This window comes from Crocodylus siamensis, chromosome 1 (genome assembly GCF_052110815.1).
Source record: "Crocodylus siamensis isolate JL-2025a chromosome 1, ASM5211081v1, whole genome shotgun sequence".
Lineage (NCBI taxonomy): Eukaryota > Metazoa > Chordata > Crocodylia > Crocodylidae > Crocodylus > Crocodylus siamensis.
The window spans coordinates 131,698,644-131,716,339 of NC_143395.1; the positions used below are offsets into that span (position 1 = coordinate 131,698,644).

The window sequence follows — 17,696 nt, forward strand, 5'->3', positions numbered from 1 at the left end:
TGCAATGACCCTGGCATATTATTGTAAGATGCTGAAAGAAGAAAATAGGTGCTAATATTCAAAAAGTGAATGTTATGCTCATTATGCCTAAAATGTATAAGTATTTTTTTAGAACAGGGGTTAATCAAGGCTTCCTACTCATCTCTGAAGCACTACATAGTCTATCTATAAAGAAGCCCAGTTTTCAAAGTCTGCTCTGAAGTCAATAAAATATTAATAAACCAAGCTGTAGATGCATTACCAACAAATGGAGCTTGAAATCTTAGCTGGCTTTAAACCAAACTTCCTCATAGTAATTTGCTCTTCCAAGTTCTACAGTGTAAAATTTGCCATTTTAAATATCAATATTTTCCTTTGTCTCATAATCAGCTAAATGAACTGCCTTATTCTTGGCCAAGATTCACCTTCAATGATATCATATAGCACATACTTTGCTGTGCTGGTAAGTAAATCATTTATGTTAGTTTCAAAATATGTTGACATTTTTACATAATTCTAGCAAAGCATGACTAGAAGGTCTCTCATCTTGTCCAACCTGCAGCGTAAGACAGGATCACCCTGTCTAAATCACCCTATCAAATTGTTTATCTAACCTATGGCTTGTGGACCAGATCTGGCCCCCAAAGTGACTGTATCCACCCTGTGGCATGGGGGATTAGTAACAACAGCTTGGCTCGGCACATCTTCTTCCTTGCCCTGTAGTATGCAACTGATCCCCTCTGCATCTCGGAAGAAAGCTCTCTTAGAATCATAGAAAATTAGGGTTGGAAGGGACCTCAGGAGGTCATCTAGTCCAACCCCTGACCAAAGAAAGACCATCCCCAACCAGATCATCCCAGGCAAGACTTTGTTTAGCCAGGTTTAAAAACCTCCAACGATACAGAGTCCACAACCTCTTTGGGTAACCTGGTTCAGTGTTTTACTAACTTCCATGTGAGAGAGTTTTTCCTAATATCCAGTGATTTACTACCCACCTTCCCCCCGTGCCCCCGTGAGAAGGGCTCCTGAGATCCCTTCTAGTCATACTTTGCTAGAATTGTGTAAAAATGTCAACATATTTTGAAACTAACATAAATGATTTACTTACCAGCACAGCAAAGTATGTGCTATATGATACCATTGAAGGTGAATCTTGGCCAAGAATAAGGCTGATATTAAATGCCTTCTCAGTCTTCTCCTCTCCAGGCTAAATAAGCACAGTTCCCTTAGCCTTTCCTTTCCTCATAAGTCATGTGCCCCAGCCCCCTCACCATTTTTGTTGCCCTCTGCTGGACTCTCCCCAGTGTGGCCACATCCTTTCTGTACTGGGGGGCCCAAAACTGGACATAGTACTCCAGATGTGGCTTCACCAGTGCCGAATAGAGGGGAATAATCACTTCCCTTGATCTGCTGGCATTGCTCCTACTAATGCAGCCAAGTATACTATTAGCCATCTTTGCTACAAGGGCTTCCTCTCTCTCTTCCCACTATGTGTGATACTGGCAGCTACCTCCCTTCCCCCTTTCTCCTTCTGCCTCTCCCCTATTGGAGGGGAATGGTGGCCTGTGGTGCAATTGGATCCCAAGCACATGACCCACTACTCTAAAAGGTGGAGCATCACTGGTCTAACACCTTAAAACTACATGAAGAACCCTCATGCACAACTACTAGACACAAAGCTGGAAAACATCAGGAACACCCTAACTTGCCACTGGTAAAGCAGGGGGACAAGGGCATTATCAGTGTCCTCCCACTGCAAAGACAGGAAGTAGTTTGTTAAAATACACCTCAATTTTAAAAGTGTAATTGAGAAAAAATGTTGTCCAAATTGGAATACAGAAAATTTAATTTCATCCTTTGTTAGAATGGGTATTTATATGGATAACAAAAAAATCCAGTTCTATAACAGTTGATCCTAAACTTTGCTGGAGGGGTTGTAAAACCTCATGCTTCAGGTCTTAAGACAAATTCCTTCCTATCTATTCAATCTATTAGGGATTCTTATGAGATCTTTCAGGATCTAGCAATTTCCTGCCCCTATCCCTAAACATTTGGTACCAGCCACTGCTGGAGACAAAATATTGGACCAAATGAACATGAAAGAGACCCATTATGTCAATTCCTAGTTCCTTTGTTTATAGGCTACAGATAATGTATGGGTCTTTTTCTGCCTATTTAGCAAGCATAATACATATGAGGCTTAAAAAGATCTTTCCAGACTACTGTCCAAATGAATGGTAATGAGTTTTAATGGGCTTATTCATATAAATATACATATACAAACACATTCCTCTTACTATTCAGTTGGATGCTTGGTTGGAAAGTACCAATCTCCTATACATGGCTTCAGTTTTATTGTGTTCTATATTGGTTCTTAAACCAAGCTCATGACCACAGTGTTTGAACTCACAAAATCAGCCTAGCTATCTCATTTCCAATTCTTGTAACTCCTAGGCAAATACAGAGTAGGGCTGTGTCAATATTACTTAAGGATTATCAGCTCTTGGTATAAAGGAAGGAGTGGGGTGCCAGAAGTGTCATATAATTTGTGAGTAAAACTTTTGGGAGGCTGCATGATTAGTGTTTCACAGCTTTCTATTTTCCCCTGGCCCACTGGCTGTGTAAATTTGGAAGTATGATGCTCCAGGAATTTGCATATTTTTGGAAGGAAGACCATTTTTTGTGAAAGGGCACCTTTTTTGTTTAACTGCTCCATTTGAGACAGCTGGCACAATTACTCCTCATCTATATTAGGGAATTTTAGCAAGTATCTTTTCCACCAGTACTGCTATCTCTTGACTCCCTAGTATAGACAAGGTAAGTTCCAACATTTCTTTACTACACTAACAAAAGCCACTCAGGAAAAGGGGTAAAACATCTTCTAAGGGTCTGGCCTGGTGCTGCCATTGACACAGCTGATAATAATGGAGATATTTTCCTAGGATCACCTCATATATACAAAGCCTATACAAAGCCTTAGTGGCCTTGGTAAGGCAAAGTCTCTTCTACATTTTCTAGTTTTGCAAGTGGAAGTTAAAAAAAATCTCTTATCATTATATATGACCTGAGGGCTATCCCTGGTTTGTATATAACATTACCTCACACAACTAAAAAAGTATCAGAATTTGCACATGAATTGCTGTTGAACCTGACATAGTGATTCCAGTTATCTAATCTGTGTTTGACAACTTGCTTTGAAAAAATAGGTGGAGAAATCTTGATCATAAGCAATGTAAGAAAACCAAATTAGTTTTGATTCTCTCTGGCATCATGATGTTTCAGATCTGGCTTTAGGGCAGAGTTAATAAAATGGTATTTGCTGAATGCATGCTATGATGAATTGCCATCTTTTTATCCATTTATTAAATTGACATTTTTGGTGACTCAAATAGCTGTAGTTTTCACTGTAGCTGCAAATTAAAACTGAAGAGTTTTCCAGATGCATCATAGCAGGTGAGCTTGGTATTATGAGGAGAACTGTTTAATGCCGATGCGTTCTGATATTACTCACGTCTTTCAGAGTAATGATGTTTGGATGCTGCCCATATCTCAGGAGAATCTCGATTTCTTCAGAGGGGTCTCTTTTGCTCTTATCAATTATCTAGAATACAAGAAGCACAGGACAGTAAGATACAGGCTAACAGAAGTGAACAAAACAGTGCAATATCTACAGTTCAAATGAATTAACTCTGAAAATTCTTTTCTTAACCATCCATCTAGGACAGGCAAACCCAACTTCTATGATACTGGGTTGGCAAACTACTATAAAATAGACTGTTTGATAACTACTTTGCATTTTGAAGATGTGTTTTCTCAACCCAGCTATGTTATTCAGGCCTGTAACTTTGTTTGGGCTTAAATAATTGCAGGTATGAGGGATGTCATCTAGACATCAAACTATTTGAGAGGTTAGATGACAGACTTGTCTTAAGCAAAAATAAATGCCTGCCTGCATCCATAATAGTGGCTTATATTTGCATCTCCCTTGGCAAATAAGTAGAAATTGCTTGTCAGATAGGTTCAATGACAAGGAAAATATATAGACACACATTGCATTAAAGGGGTATTACAGACTTAAGAGTGGCTGTTGTAATGCTTAGTCTCTTGGGGCTACACTGGCAGAGTGATCCAGAAGGAGATGCATTGCATCTAGCATTATGGTTCCACTTTAGCTCCCCTCCTCCGAGGAAGAAATCTGCTTTGTACATCACATTTTCAGCACATACATTTATCTCTTCCACTGTCCAGGAGTACTGAGCTCAGACAAATTCCAGCCTTTAGATAGCAGGTCAGAGGAAAACATTATACCTGCTGTTTAAATGCCACCTGGGCATGGAGATCCTGCTGTTAGGATGTCATTTATTTCTTATTAGTACTTCTATCAACTGCACTTGGAATGTCAGTCGAAGAAGCTTGGTCATTTGCCCAACTGAAAGCTTCATGTTCCACACTGAATTTTAATGCTTTTCATTCCACAGACATAAATCATAAGGTGAAGCCATGCCATTTCAAGTAACCAAAGGAAAGTGTCCTAATTTTGGAGTCTCTGTTATAACTCTTGTCACTAAAGTTCAAAGACCCATTCTACCAAATGCCTAATTTTCCAGGAAAATGTATTTTGGCTTGAATTTCTCCTGGCCAGAAAAGATTTATTTACCCTGAGAAGTTTTAGGGGCATCACCAGTGAAGCTTTTGAATATCGGGGCTCTGAAAAAAATAATTGAAGCATTTCCACAACATCATAACTCAATAACTGTTGGCTTTGTTGGCTTCAAATTCACAATGGGTTTAGTGCTCTAGGGGCCCTGACAGATGTTAAATTAAAGGCATGATGTATTCTGATGCATGATCCCAACAATCACACTTCCTGCCATGCCACATGTGCATGGCAGGAGGTGTGACTGTGGGAAATGAGCATCAGATCCCATCACACCATGTTGCTGGTGCAGGGGGAGCTTGGGTTCATGATCCCAAACTTCTGCTGCACTGGCAAATAGCAAACTTGGCTCCATGTTCTCCGTCAGTAGAAAGCCTCAAGTTAAGGGGCAGTCCCAGGCCCTGGAGCACTCAGGAGTCTTGAAGGGCTCCAGTGTGCTCCAGAAGCTGGGAGCACTGGCCAGATGTTCAGTTAAAGGTGTGATAGGAAACAGCCATAATGTCATTACATATGTTTTGTGTAATAAAACAAGGAATAAGCCACAAAGTTATCACACTATTAATTGACTGAATGTGTGGCCAGGTCACTACTTAAGACTTAATTAACCAGTTAATCATGTCATAAAAAAATGTCTGTCAGAGGCCTAAGAAAACTAGTACATGCTATGAATTTGACACAGTAACATCCACAACAATAATAAAAATCATGACATTTCTGCCCAGTGATAGAGAATCTGTAACTCTGGCACATAACTGAATAGCCTCAGGGATTGGAATAGACATTTTAATATAGCCGTAGGACTTAAGGAGTCAGTGGTGATAGCACACACCTGAGTATACATAAGAAATTTAGTACTCATGAACTGTAGTACACATTTGAATTTCTTAAGAAGAATACATCCTAATGATCTGATTCTTCTTCTTGTGTCTCTATACCACATTTGACCATTTGTCCATCTGGTTCTTTAGAGTTTCATAGTTTCTAGGGTCGGAAGGGACCTGAGCAGATCATCTAGTCCGAACCCCTGCCATGGCAGGAAAGACTACTCTTATCAATTACCCTAATGCCTGCTGATCCCCCCTGACTAGTTTATAACAGGCCACAAGATCCCCCCTCAGCCTTCTCTTATCAATAGTTATGTAATGTAAATTTAGGAATCTGAATGTGGGTCAGTGGTTTATGCACATATGTGAATGAATGATGAGAAAATGAATAATACTAAAGAAAGCAATTCTAGACAAAAAATTACCATGATAATTTCTTCTGGAGTGAGTAAAATAGATGACTTCCCTGAAATCATACAACACTTGTTGCTAGAGTTGGGAACAGAACTCCTGAATCCTGGACAGTGCACTAAGACATGCTGGAACAATTTTCTCTCTACAATGCTTCGTTCTCACAGGGCACGTCTACACGTGCAATTAATGCAACTGAATAAACTCCAGTGAAATCTAAGCTGGAGTAAACTCATCTGGATGTCACCACCCACATGTGCATTTAAGCTCAATAATTTACTCCACCGTTGGATAAGTACTTATGTCTGCTGGGACTATTATAGATGGTGTAGTAAATTAGTCTACATCGGCCTAATTGCCATGCACATGTAGATAGTGATGCTTTAGCAAATTAGTCTACTGTGCAGAAAAGTGCACATGTAGATGCACCCACAGTGTCTTAACAACATGACCCATAACTGAAATATTGACAAGAAAGGTGTGACTACCATACCTATTGCAGATGCTTCTACAATTCAGACTGATTGCAGTCTTTGGGATTCTTATATTTTCTTGCATACAATGTGCCCCAAAATAAGAGACACACTTTGTTTTTATAAGGCAGAATGAAGAAACACAGATTTTTCCTTGTAATAAGTAATGCAGCTAGAGAGCTGAGCCAGCTCATTGTTTTGTTCCATGTGGATTGAATGCAGACTTTCCTTTCAGTTTTGCTGGTAAAAAGAAGAAACTGGTCTTATCACATTTCCTTGTACATAATGCACACTCAAATTTCCAGTGCTGTTTTCTTTTGAAAATATGACCATAAATGTCACAAAAGGCCCTTCTGGGTCCTGAGAACAACTGCAAACCTTTCCTTATGGGAACTGAGCTTTAGCCCTATAGTCCCCAAATAACCAGATGGACTAATGAAGCTGTTGTAAGGGTTTAATGTGCCATATTTTCTTGCATATAACATGCCTTGGCATATAACACACTCCCTATTTTTGCAAAGTGCCAAGAAGGAAAAATATCTTACCTTGGAGTACAGGTAAGTACTTGATGTCTGAGGTCTCCTGGGCTAGGCAGGGGGAAGTGTGTACTGGGGCTTGAGGACTGGGGCCTGCACATTGGCACTGGTTCAACCTGGCATACCAGTGCTGGGATCATGCGATGGGCACAATGTTGGGTAGGGGGTGTTCCCCATGGGTCTGGAAATTTGGTGGTGGGATAGGGGTACAGAGCAGTGGCAGCATTAACTGCCATGGCTCCTAGAGCTGTGATAATTAATTCAGCCAATGCTCCATCTTCCAGCCCCAATGGCTAATTTTCCAGTAGGGAGCCTTTTTCTATTCATATAACCCCGATTTTCCCTAGCTGGTTTGGGGGGTTATATGAGACAGAAGACAGCATGTTCATAATGCCTTGAGATTCTGGCAAAAGGGACAACAGGTATGTAAATATAAAGTGTTTCTTTGGAAAGGAGTGGTTATAATATATGCATTGTATAAAGTTATCCCTTCTAATTTAAAGTACAAGCATTGCTGTATATTTGGGGTAAGTAAAAAGTGACAAAGCTGCAGATTCATGAGGTGAAGCTATGAGAGATGATAACAAAAGAGGACAGTATCAGAGAGTTGGCAGGCTTGGGGCATATATTAGCTGCACACTTAAAGAATGGAACTTTCAAAGGGCCCAGACGTCTTCTCAGCTCTGTAAACCATTTATGTACTAAGTTTCTGCTTAATTGCTCTGTCACTTTAAAACCAGCTGGAGAGAGGAGGATTTGACTGACAGTTCACCCTTTATTTTCCTGCATTCGTTATTCAAATTAAAGGAGCTAGACTGAGAGTGGGAGAGCAAATGACAGGAAGACATGTTCCCAAAAAGAATCAACTGAAGGCCAAGATTCCTTTGGGAGGTTTTAACCTAGAGAATGATATAGAACCCCACCCATATTCACATGTACATGTTGTTCGCACTAGTGTTACAAAGTACAGAATGATCAGTAAAATAACAATACAAGTGTGATATTTGGGATGGGACATAAAATTCCTTGTGTCCCTGTGGGGTCACCCCCAAACCAATCCTCTGAATCAGGCAGGGGACAGATCCTGATGCCTAGTTGAGCGCTGGGAATGGGCATGGGAAGTTCTAGGTGCCGGCTGAGGTCTTAGAGCTGCCCCCAGCCTGATCCCAAGTACTGTCTGGGCACATCCTCACATGCAGGGGCGTATGCTTGCAGTAGCAAAAGTAGGAGTGGCACAAATTTGTCCTGCAGTGCACACCACTGCAGGTGCACTTTGGTGTGGGGAAAATTGCCCCGCTTCAGGGAAACTGCCCTTTCCTCTCCCTCTTAGCTACCAGCATGCTGGAAGAGATAGGGGACAACTAAAGGAGTGGAGACACTGGCTGGCAGCCAGAGCATCTCCTGGGAGGACCAAGATTCTGTGTCTTCCAGCACATGCTCCTCTTGTGTACATTGCGTCACTTTTTTTCATGCCATTTTATTTTTTTTTTGCTATTGTGATTTCCTGGTAGCAAAATTTGCCCCTGCACTCCAAATTTGCAGAGTGGGGCACATTTTAACATTCCAGGTATGCAGTTTGTGGTACCACAAAGAGGTTTGCAGCACCACAAACCACACATGTCTGCACATCTGGATGTGGCTTCTAGGGCTGGATGAATTTGGTAGCCTTGTTCTACATTATATGTAGAACATCTTTATGGTTGGGTTGACACCTCAAATTGACTGAATGGCACCTCAAATTGGCTAAATGTATGGCAAGTTGTAGTTTATGGCACAATTAACATGTTAATCAGGCCATAAACATAATGTCTGCCAGAGGCCTAAAATGCCACCCTACTTTACCATTTGTCTCTCTGTTAACAGAGACCATTCTACACTGATCATTATGTTTCCCTAAGCCACCTATTTGTCTCTTGACAGTCATTTTTCACCCATCTCCATGATATCCCATGAACACTTCTAGTTCTTTATGTATAGAGGTTAACATTTTTTCCCCTGGGAAGTTGTAACTCTCATTTTGAACTGAACTAAAGCAAATATACATGTGCACATGCACACACATGCATGAACACACTAATACTATATTAGGAGACTACTTTTATTTTCTTTTTCCAATGCTAAGTTTTCAAATAATGTGAGAAGGTGCTCCCATCTCGATCTCTCTCTTTTTGTGGTGAGGAACACAAGCTCAGAAAGTCATACTATTATATAAACAAACTGAAAGTACAGCAGGGCTTTGGTGCTTTTTTGCAGAGCAGAGCTAAAAATCAGATATAGGTTTTTTATTGTGTTGAAGAAAAATAAGGGTGCAAGCCACAGGATCACTATAAATTGATTTTTTTATATATGTAAGTCTTCCTCAGTTCACTGAAAGACTCTTCTGTGCTAATCCTAGGTGATGCTTTTCTTGAGTGGGGTACTTTCAATGCAGACAATACGCAGTGTCTCTTACTGTTTCACTAATAAAATCTTCATGTATTTTACTGTCTAGCAGAAGGCAGGGGTATACTTCCATCTAGGTACATTTAGGAAATAAGCCTTATAATATTTTAAAACAAAAGAGGTCCTGTCTAAAGGAAAATACTGAATCTTCCTTGCTTATCATGTCAAGAAGTCATCTCACACTTCACAAAGTGCCTATAGGATCAGTGGTATGGGGAAAAAAGCATACAAGAGAGTTCCTAACTATTAAAGAAGCCAGACATTCTGCAGAGATCCTGGAAAGAGGCCTTCCTTGGTGCAGGGTGGGTCTGAATGTTGAAATCAGATGCAAACAAATGTATTTGAGGTAGCTCTAAGATGAGCCAGGAAACCAGGTCCTTGATCTCCCATTCAGATGCTGAGAGATGAATCTGCCAAGATGGCCTGCACAGATATTTTGGATACTTGGGAGGTGCCCTGCAAACAGGTATATCTGATGCAGATGCACCAGTTTCATAACCAGGCACCTTCCCTGAACGGAAGCACGCCACCCTGCCTGATGTCTACTGTGAGCTGTACATGATACCCTTCAATGGAAAGGAGGAAGGCTTGATAAGGTCTTTGTACCATCATGAATTCCAATATATTGATAGTTTTGCTTCACACTGTAACCAATGGCCTTGTACCTGAAGTTCAGCAGCCTGGGCTCCTCAGCATAACAAAGAGGTGTCCATTTTTATGAGCACACAAGGATGTAAGGGGAGAAAAGACATTTCTTTACACACATATGGAGTGGGTCATTCTAAAAGGGAAGGGAAGCCTGGGCAGCACAGGGAACTGTCAATCTCGTATTTAGAGAATACTTTCCTAGGGCATAGATGATCCACATCTAGGACTATATGCATCTGAAATGAAGTTTGGCATGTGACATCATGGAGATGCAGGAGGCCTTGTGGCTGGGAATCAAGAGGCAGGTTTTTACTATCATCACAGACCATCCAGATGAGTTATTGCAGCACAGGTTTTTTTTTGACCCTGGGAGATCCTGGGCGTCCAGCATAGATAATCCATCATTCTAATCATACTACCCCTTTTACCATGCAGTGGTCCATGTAAAAGTAAACGGTGACTTTTTAGGCCATCTCAGCTACTACTGAGAGAACAATGGTGAGAACCCTTGCTGCTACTGAAAATCTGAAGAGATGCATTTTGTGCTGGTAATGATCTTGATACGCTGTAAATTGGAGGTATTTTCTATGTGAAGATATGAAAGTAATGTGAAAGCCAGTCCCCAACCTGCAGAGACATCATAATAGCTGCTAAAATGACTTCTTTGTACTCAAGTCTGTGGATGAGCTCAGCCTCCCTAAGTCCAGGATAACACAACCTTTCCTCTTCCTCTGCAATCTCTTCCTTCTGAGATGCCAGGGGGAGCTGTTTTGTTACTGTCCCCAGAGTTTGCAAGGAGTGTTTCTGCTGCATTACATCTTGTGGGAATTATATCTTGTGAAATGGGGTGGAAAGGGGGATTTTGAAGGCCTAGCAAACTAAATTTGATAGCACGTGACGGTATCTAGAACTCACTGGTCTGAGGTAACGTGAGCCTATGCAGATTGCTGGCAGCTGTCAAAAGAAGAGAAAAGGAAGAGGAACATCAAATGCAATGGTAGGCACCTCATCATGACCATATCTCAAAAGGCATGCTGCCTTTTTTCATTTCTATTTTTTTGTGGTTATAACACACTGACTTACTTTTTATATATATATTTGTTGATTGACAAATATATATGAATAGTGGTTTGTGGTCAAGGCTGTAGAGGAGGAGGAGGCTTCGTTAGCGCCTTGGGCACAGTCATAAAAGGCGAAAGGGCCTAGTGCACTAAAGTGTGCAGCTAGAGGGCTGGTGGCTCAGAGCCAGTTGCAGGACTTTTAAGCTGGGTCCTAGTGGGGGGATCTCGGCTAGTAGCCTGAGCTAAAGAAAAGGGTGCTCTTGGGCAGTGGGAGCTTTGAGCCACTGTCCAAACTAGAGCTTGTGGCCCGCTGGCTGTGCCTAGTGGACGGTCCTCTGGGCTAGAAAGCCTGGGCTCCGGATTGAAAACAAAAGGCCCCAAGAGGATTAAGGAGCTAGAGCCTCGGAGTCAAACCCTACCTGGTGGGTTTAGATTGGTAGGCCTAGCTAGAGAAAGATGGGGGACAAGGCCCATGGTGGATAAGAACCCCAATGTAGAACTACAATAGGCAGTTTCCCACTTGTAAGAACATCTAAATAATATTTACATCAAGACATGGCAGGAGAGTAAAGGAGGAACATGAGACAAACAAGAGAAATGAAACATTAAGGGACTTCAGGGGTGCCCCTCATAGGCAAAGAAAAATGCCACTGGGGAGGGCAACCGGATACAGTGGTAAACAGAATCCAAGGAAGGATAGGTAGTACCACAATGATTGGATCAGAGATGTGATCGGCCATGATGCTAGGCTCATAAGAGAAACTTGGATCCTATGACCCCAGCTGACCCCAGCTGACTTCCTGCCCTTTGGGCAGGGGGCTGGACTCGATGATCTCCCAAGGTCCCTTCCAGCCCTAATGTCTATGAAATCTATGAAATCTATGAAACTTTACTAGGGTCAGCCAAGGTTGAGCAACACACCACATGGTACTGTGGTGGACAAGGCAGCCTGGGAAGGAGATGAATGCCAGAGATGAGGAGGACAGAATGGATTTGGGAAGTCCCCCTGTGCCCTGCCTGGATGAAGCATGAATTGTGGATTTTGGCACTAAAGCAGTAGTTGGAACAGCAGAACTGACATACTAAGGTTTTCAATAGTAGCCTCAGGGCCAGAGCTGAAGGCCAGTTCTGGAACATCAGTGATGGCAGCTCTACAAACTTCAGCCAATCTTGGGCTTCCATGGGTGAGACAATGGCAAGACAGGTTTCCTGAGGAACCCCAAACAGGTAACCCTTCCTTGGAAACCAGTCTCTCTGGAGCTGAGGGTATGAAAGTTTACAGTGAAAAGCCAGTGATGGAGAACTCTTAGTACCCAGCTGAGTTTCGTAATCCTGGACTGAAGATGGATCCCACAACATAAAGTCAGAGCCAAAAGACACATTTGGATAAAAGTTTTTTTTCTGGCTGTTGATTTGTAAAGGTTTGAGGGAAACAGGGGATATATTAGAGAGCAAGAGAGAAGGCAGCCAAGAAGCACTAAGGCCTGTGACAGAAGTACCAGCAGTGTGGTCTTGAGAAAAGTTGAAAGAAAGCTTTTAGTCGGAGTGCTGGCTAGGAGAGGTTTGGAGTTGGGAACAAAAAAATTTAGGTCTACTCTTTAATTCTTCCTGTGGTTAGAAAAATGAGACTTTGGTATTAATAAACAAGATGACATCAAAGATGCCTGGCTCCGTCATCATTTTTTCTTCCTAACTATAATAAACCACAGGGCTCAGAACTGAATCAAAATGATGTAGCAGTGGCCAGCTCCTGCACTTATACTTCTTGAGAGAAATCAGACTAAACATTTCTGGTGGTGGCACTGGGACCTGTGCCCCCTGTATGTTCCACTACTATGAAGTGTGGTAAGATTCTTTCATTGGAAAATGGGCGGTTCAGTAGGGATGGTCCAGATTTACAAGACAGAGCTAGAAGTGTGTCATTCAGTATTAACATGGCTAGGGTTCAGCTCAAAAACCAAAAAACCTTCCTTTGATTAAAGTTAGAAAACACATGTAGAGAAGGCAGGGAAAAGGAGGTAGCTTTTATATAACCATTGCCAAAGCTGCTGCTTCTTGTGTAATATGTTTTGAACTATTCTTAAGTAGTCTCCTTGAGATGTTGGAATGGGTTAATCACAATTAATAGGACAGCTGTATGTCAAAGAGTCACATTATACTACTTGTGAAAGAGGGCTTTACAAGGTGGAGGGCGAAAAGGAGGAAAGGGGTAGAAAATAACTCTTTCCATGGGTTTGTGCACCTTATTTGTGCCTCATATCTCCAAGTCATTTAATATTCATGTCACCCCGATGGAATAGTTCTTCTAACTACAGATAGGATAAACATTGCTTTTGAAGAAAAGCTGTGAAATAGTGAATGCAGATATTTTAAACTGGCTGTTTCACCTGTAATATTAATTCAAAAAGAAGTGACATAGAAATTGAAGTCTTCAGTTCTGTATGACTGGAAAATGTACAGGTTTCCATTTCAATACTATTTCTTTCTAAAAATAAGCCTTATTCATGCCAAGCATCTGTTTTAATTTGGTTCTTTTCTAATGTCAAATTATTCAGGCTGGATGAAAATCACTGCAGAAAGGCTAACATTATTTAAAAGGACATGGTATAATTTTACATTTAAGATGTCTCAGAGGAGAACTATTCCAAGTCTCATTGTCTCTGAGGGACAATCTGCTGTGCTATTAGTTTTGATTAGCTTCAGTGATTCACTTACCCCCATGGTTAAGCCTTTCAGAAAAAGCAGTACAATGAATATTCAAATAAATTGGCTTAATTAACAATAAAACATAAAAGAATATGGAATGGTCACAAGAACAAGCTGTGAGGGGAAAGTTAAGCTCAACAGATATAGAACATGTCCAGTCACTTCCACATATTGCTGATACAGAACAGTAACCTGCAATGACAGCGCCATTACTTAGCGCTTCCATGGTAACTATTATTTTCCAAACAATGTACCAACATTAGTTAATCCATCCACACAGTTCTCTGTAAGGTAGGGAAGCTTATTTTGCAGGGTAGTGTTCTACACAGCTCTGTGGAGAGGGCCCTGCAATAGAAGTGATGGACAATACACTTTTGCCTACCCGGTACTAGTGACTGCCAGTGGTCCATGAAGGCCAAGCAGGGCCGGGACTCAATCCACACAGAAGGGTGACTGGGAAGCCAAAGAGCTCACTGCAACAAAATGACCTTCTCTTTGAAAAAGACCTTTCTCTCTGCGTGGCTGAAACAGCTTCTTGTTTTCAAGTCCTTATGATGGGCCCTTGCACAGTCTAGATCCTTGTACTAAATGTACTGTTCCCTTGATCATGTATTACTTAATTTCTCCCTCCTCAGAGGATAAGCTGAAAAGTGGAGGCAATGACATTTTTCTTCCTAGCATACATGGTCAGAAAAGGACACGTGTCTCTGGCCCTGCATCTGTAGGGCTACTTACTGCATCATACGTATCAACGATAGATCAAACTTATTTTCATCTGATGTGAGTAGTGTCTTATCACTTCCCTGAGGAGTCCATTCTACTGACTAATTTCTATGTCAAAATTTTCTCTTAAACTTTTCCTTTCTTTGCTTCAAACCACTGTGTTTTGTCTTTGCTCTCATCAAGGACTGACTATTTGCCATTCATAATTTATTTCACTTTGAAGATATGCATACACTTTGATCCTGTCTCCCTGGAATCTTGTCTTGCTTAACTTGCCTGGACTCTCTTGACAAGTTGTCTTGAAATCGTTGTATAATTTCTGTTATTTATTCTTTATACTTTTCTAATTTGTCTATATATCTGAAACTAGAGGGACTAGATTTACTTACATTATGTTATGTATAGTCACCAAAAGATCTCCTTTCATTAGTAATAATCTGATATAAATCTATGTGCTACAGGTAGATCTGCTCAGAGAGATTTTGTATAAAGGTGTGTACATGGGTTCATATGCATGTGTGTGTGTGTGTGTGTGTGTGTGTGAGAGAGAGAGAGAGAGAGACATGCACAGAGTGAAAGAATGATCAACCTATTCATTTGTTTTATAATTAAAAAGAAAGCACCTTCTCGTAACGGGAGGCAACCAGCTTCCTAGATTTCATAGATTTCATAGACATTAGGGCTGGAAGGGACCTCGGAAGATCAAGTCCAGCCCCCCGCCCAAAGGCCAGGAAGTCAGCTGGGTTCATAGGATCCCAGCAAGATAAGCATCCAATTTACTCTTGAAGGTGTTCAATGTAGGTGCTTGAACCACCTCCAATAGCAGGCTATTCCAGACCTCAGGGGCTTGGACAGTACAGAAATTCTTCCTTATGTCCAGCCTGAAACGGTCTTGTAGCAGTTTATGACATTAGGACCGGAAGGGACCTCAGAAGATCATCGAGTCCAGCCCCCGCCCCAGGAGCAGAAAGTCAGCTGGTGTCAAAGGATCCCAGCAAGGTAAATGTCCAAATGTCTCTTAAAGGAGTCCAGAGTAGGTGCTTGCACTACCTCTGGTGGCAGTCTGTTCCAGGCCTTGGGGGCTCAAACAGTAAAGAAGTTCTTCCTTATGTCCAGCCTGAAATGGTTTCAGAGGAGTTTGTGACTGTTTGACCTTGTCATCCCTTGGGGCACTCTGGTGAACAGGCGTTCCCCCAGATCCTGATGTACACCCGGTATATACTTGTAGGCAGCTACCAGGTCCCTGCTGAGCCTGCGCTTTTCCAGGCTGAAGAGTCCCATAGCTCTCAGCCTCTCATTATAAGGCCTGTTTTCCTGCCTGCCCTCTGATCATGCATGTGACTCTCCTCTGGACTCTCTGAAGCTTCTCCACGTTGTTTTTAAATTGTGGAGCCCAGAATTGGATGCAGTACTCCATCTGCGGCCTCACCAAGGCCGAGTACAGTGGGAGGATGACATCCTGGGATTTGCTTGAGAAGCATCTATGGATGCAAGCCAGCGTTGTGCTCACTTTACCAGCCGCAACATCGCACTGGTGGCTCATATTCATCTTGTGGTCAGTTATGACCCCCAAGTCCCTTTCAGCCATGGTGCTAGGAAGTGTAGCACTGCCGAGCTTATAAGCATGCTGCAGGTTTTTCTTCCCAAGGTGGAGAACCTTGCATTTTTTGCCATCAGGTTTTTGTCTGCTCATTTTCTGAGCCTGTTAAGGTTGGCCTGGATCACCATCCTGTCCTTGGGTGTGGATGCTTTACCCCAAAGTTTGGTGTAATCAGCAAACTTGGCCAGTCCACTTCTGATACCAATGTCCACATCATTAATGAAGATGTTAAAGAGTATAGCTCAAGGACGGAGCCTTGGGGGACCCCACTGGTCACAGCACACCAAGATGATTGACTTCTGTCAACTACTACTCTCTGGGTCTGACCTTGGAGCCAATTCCCTAGCCAGCAGACTGTGATGTAGCCAAGGCCACAGTTGGCCAGTTTTTCTATGAGATGATCATGAGATACCAAATCGAATGCTTTTTTAAAATCAAGATTCGTGATGTCAATCTCTTTTTTGTCCAGGTGATATGTCCCCTGGTTGTAGTAGGAGATGAGATTGGTCAGGCAAGATCTACCTGCAAAAAACCCGTGCTGGCTATCCCTCAGGATGTTGCCATCAGCCAGTTTAACAAGAATGGTCTCTTTGATATTTTTTTCCAAAATCTTCCCCGGGATTGAGGTCAAGTAGGGCCTGTAGTTCCCTGGATCTACTTTCCTTCCTTTCTTGAAGATAGGCACCACATTGGCCTTCTTCCAATCTTTGGGCACTTTGCCTGAGTTCTAGGAGTTCTTGAAGATCCGTGCCAGGGGCTATGATGCTTGTCAGCTCCTTAAGTACCCTGGGGTGTAAACTGTCAGGACCAGCTGACTTGAACGTGTCCAGCATCTCAAGGTGTTCCTTCACATGGTCTATATTGATGAAGGGTACCAATTCTCCCTCGCCCTGGCCATGCTGTGCCATATTGAGCAGGGCTATCCCTTTGGGCTGGTGAAAAACTGACACAAAATACCCATTAAGCAGGTTGGCTTTTTCTTGGGCATCGGTTGTCAGTTGTCTCATATGGTTAAGCAGGGGTCCAACGTTGCCCTTGCTTTTCCTCTGGCTCCTCACATATCTAAAAAAGGACTTTTTATTGTCCTTGATATGTGTAGCCAGTTGGAGTTCAGTCACAGCCTTGGCTTTCCTGGTCAGTGTTTTAATCTTTATGTCTGCTTTGCAAGTAAAAATATCAGTGCATTTTGAAACAGCTTTTGTTTCAAAAACTGGGGTGAAGATGAAGGGCTGGGGTGAAAGTCTTGTGAAGGTCAAGGGTGACAAATAACTTCTCCTGGGGAAATACTGGAAAATATGTAATTTGGCATGAGCTGGTCCAGTAGTAGACTAATCCACACTTGATTAGCCTAATTTCTTGTGAAATCTGTTCCACTGTTAAATTAAAAAGATAATAATTGGCAAGTAGGGCTTGCCATGTGGACAGGCCTCTACCTCCACCGCTGAGCTGACAGGATAAGGGCCAACCAGAACCAACTCAAGCTTGCCTAGTGAATTTGTTGTAATATTTCCTACTAGATCATTCATTCATTCATTGTATGATTTTATGTAAGGTAGGAGCTTCACAGACAGATAAAAATAGATGTTATCTCTCCCTTGAAGACTTTATAGTCTGCTTCACTCTAATGAGACACCTC

At 41.9% G+C, this 17,696-nt stretch overlaps 1 protein-coding gene across 1 annotated transcript in view; it reads right to left on the reverse strand.

Annotated features, from left to right (window-relative positions):
• The window catches only part of RPS6KA2 (ribosomal protein S6 kinase A2), a 278,994-nt gene that overhangs the window by 15,899 nt on the left and 245,399 nt on the right, over positions 1 to 17,696 (reverse strand). Inside the window, exon 15 of the mRNA XM_090042839.1 lies at positions 3,491 to 3,580. Coding sequence (XP_089898965.1) covers positions 3,491 to 3,580 — 90 coding nt within the window. The remainder of the gene's footprint in view (positions 1 to 3,490; positions 3,581 to 17,696) is intronic.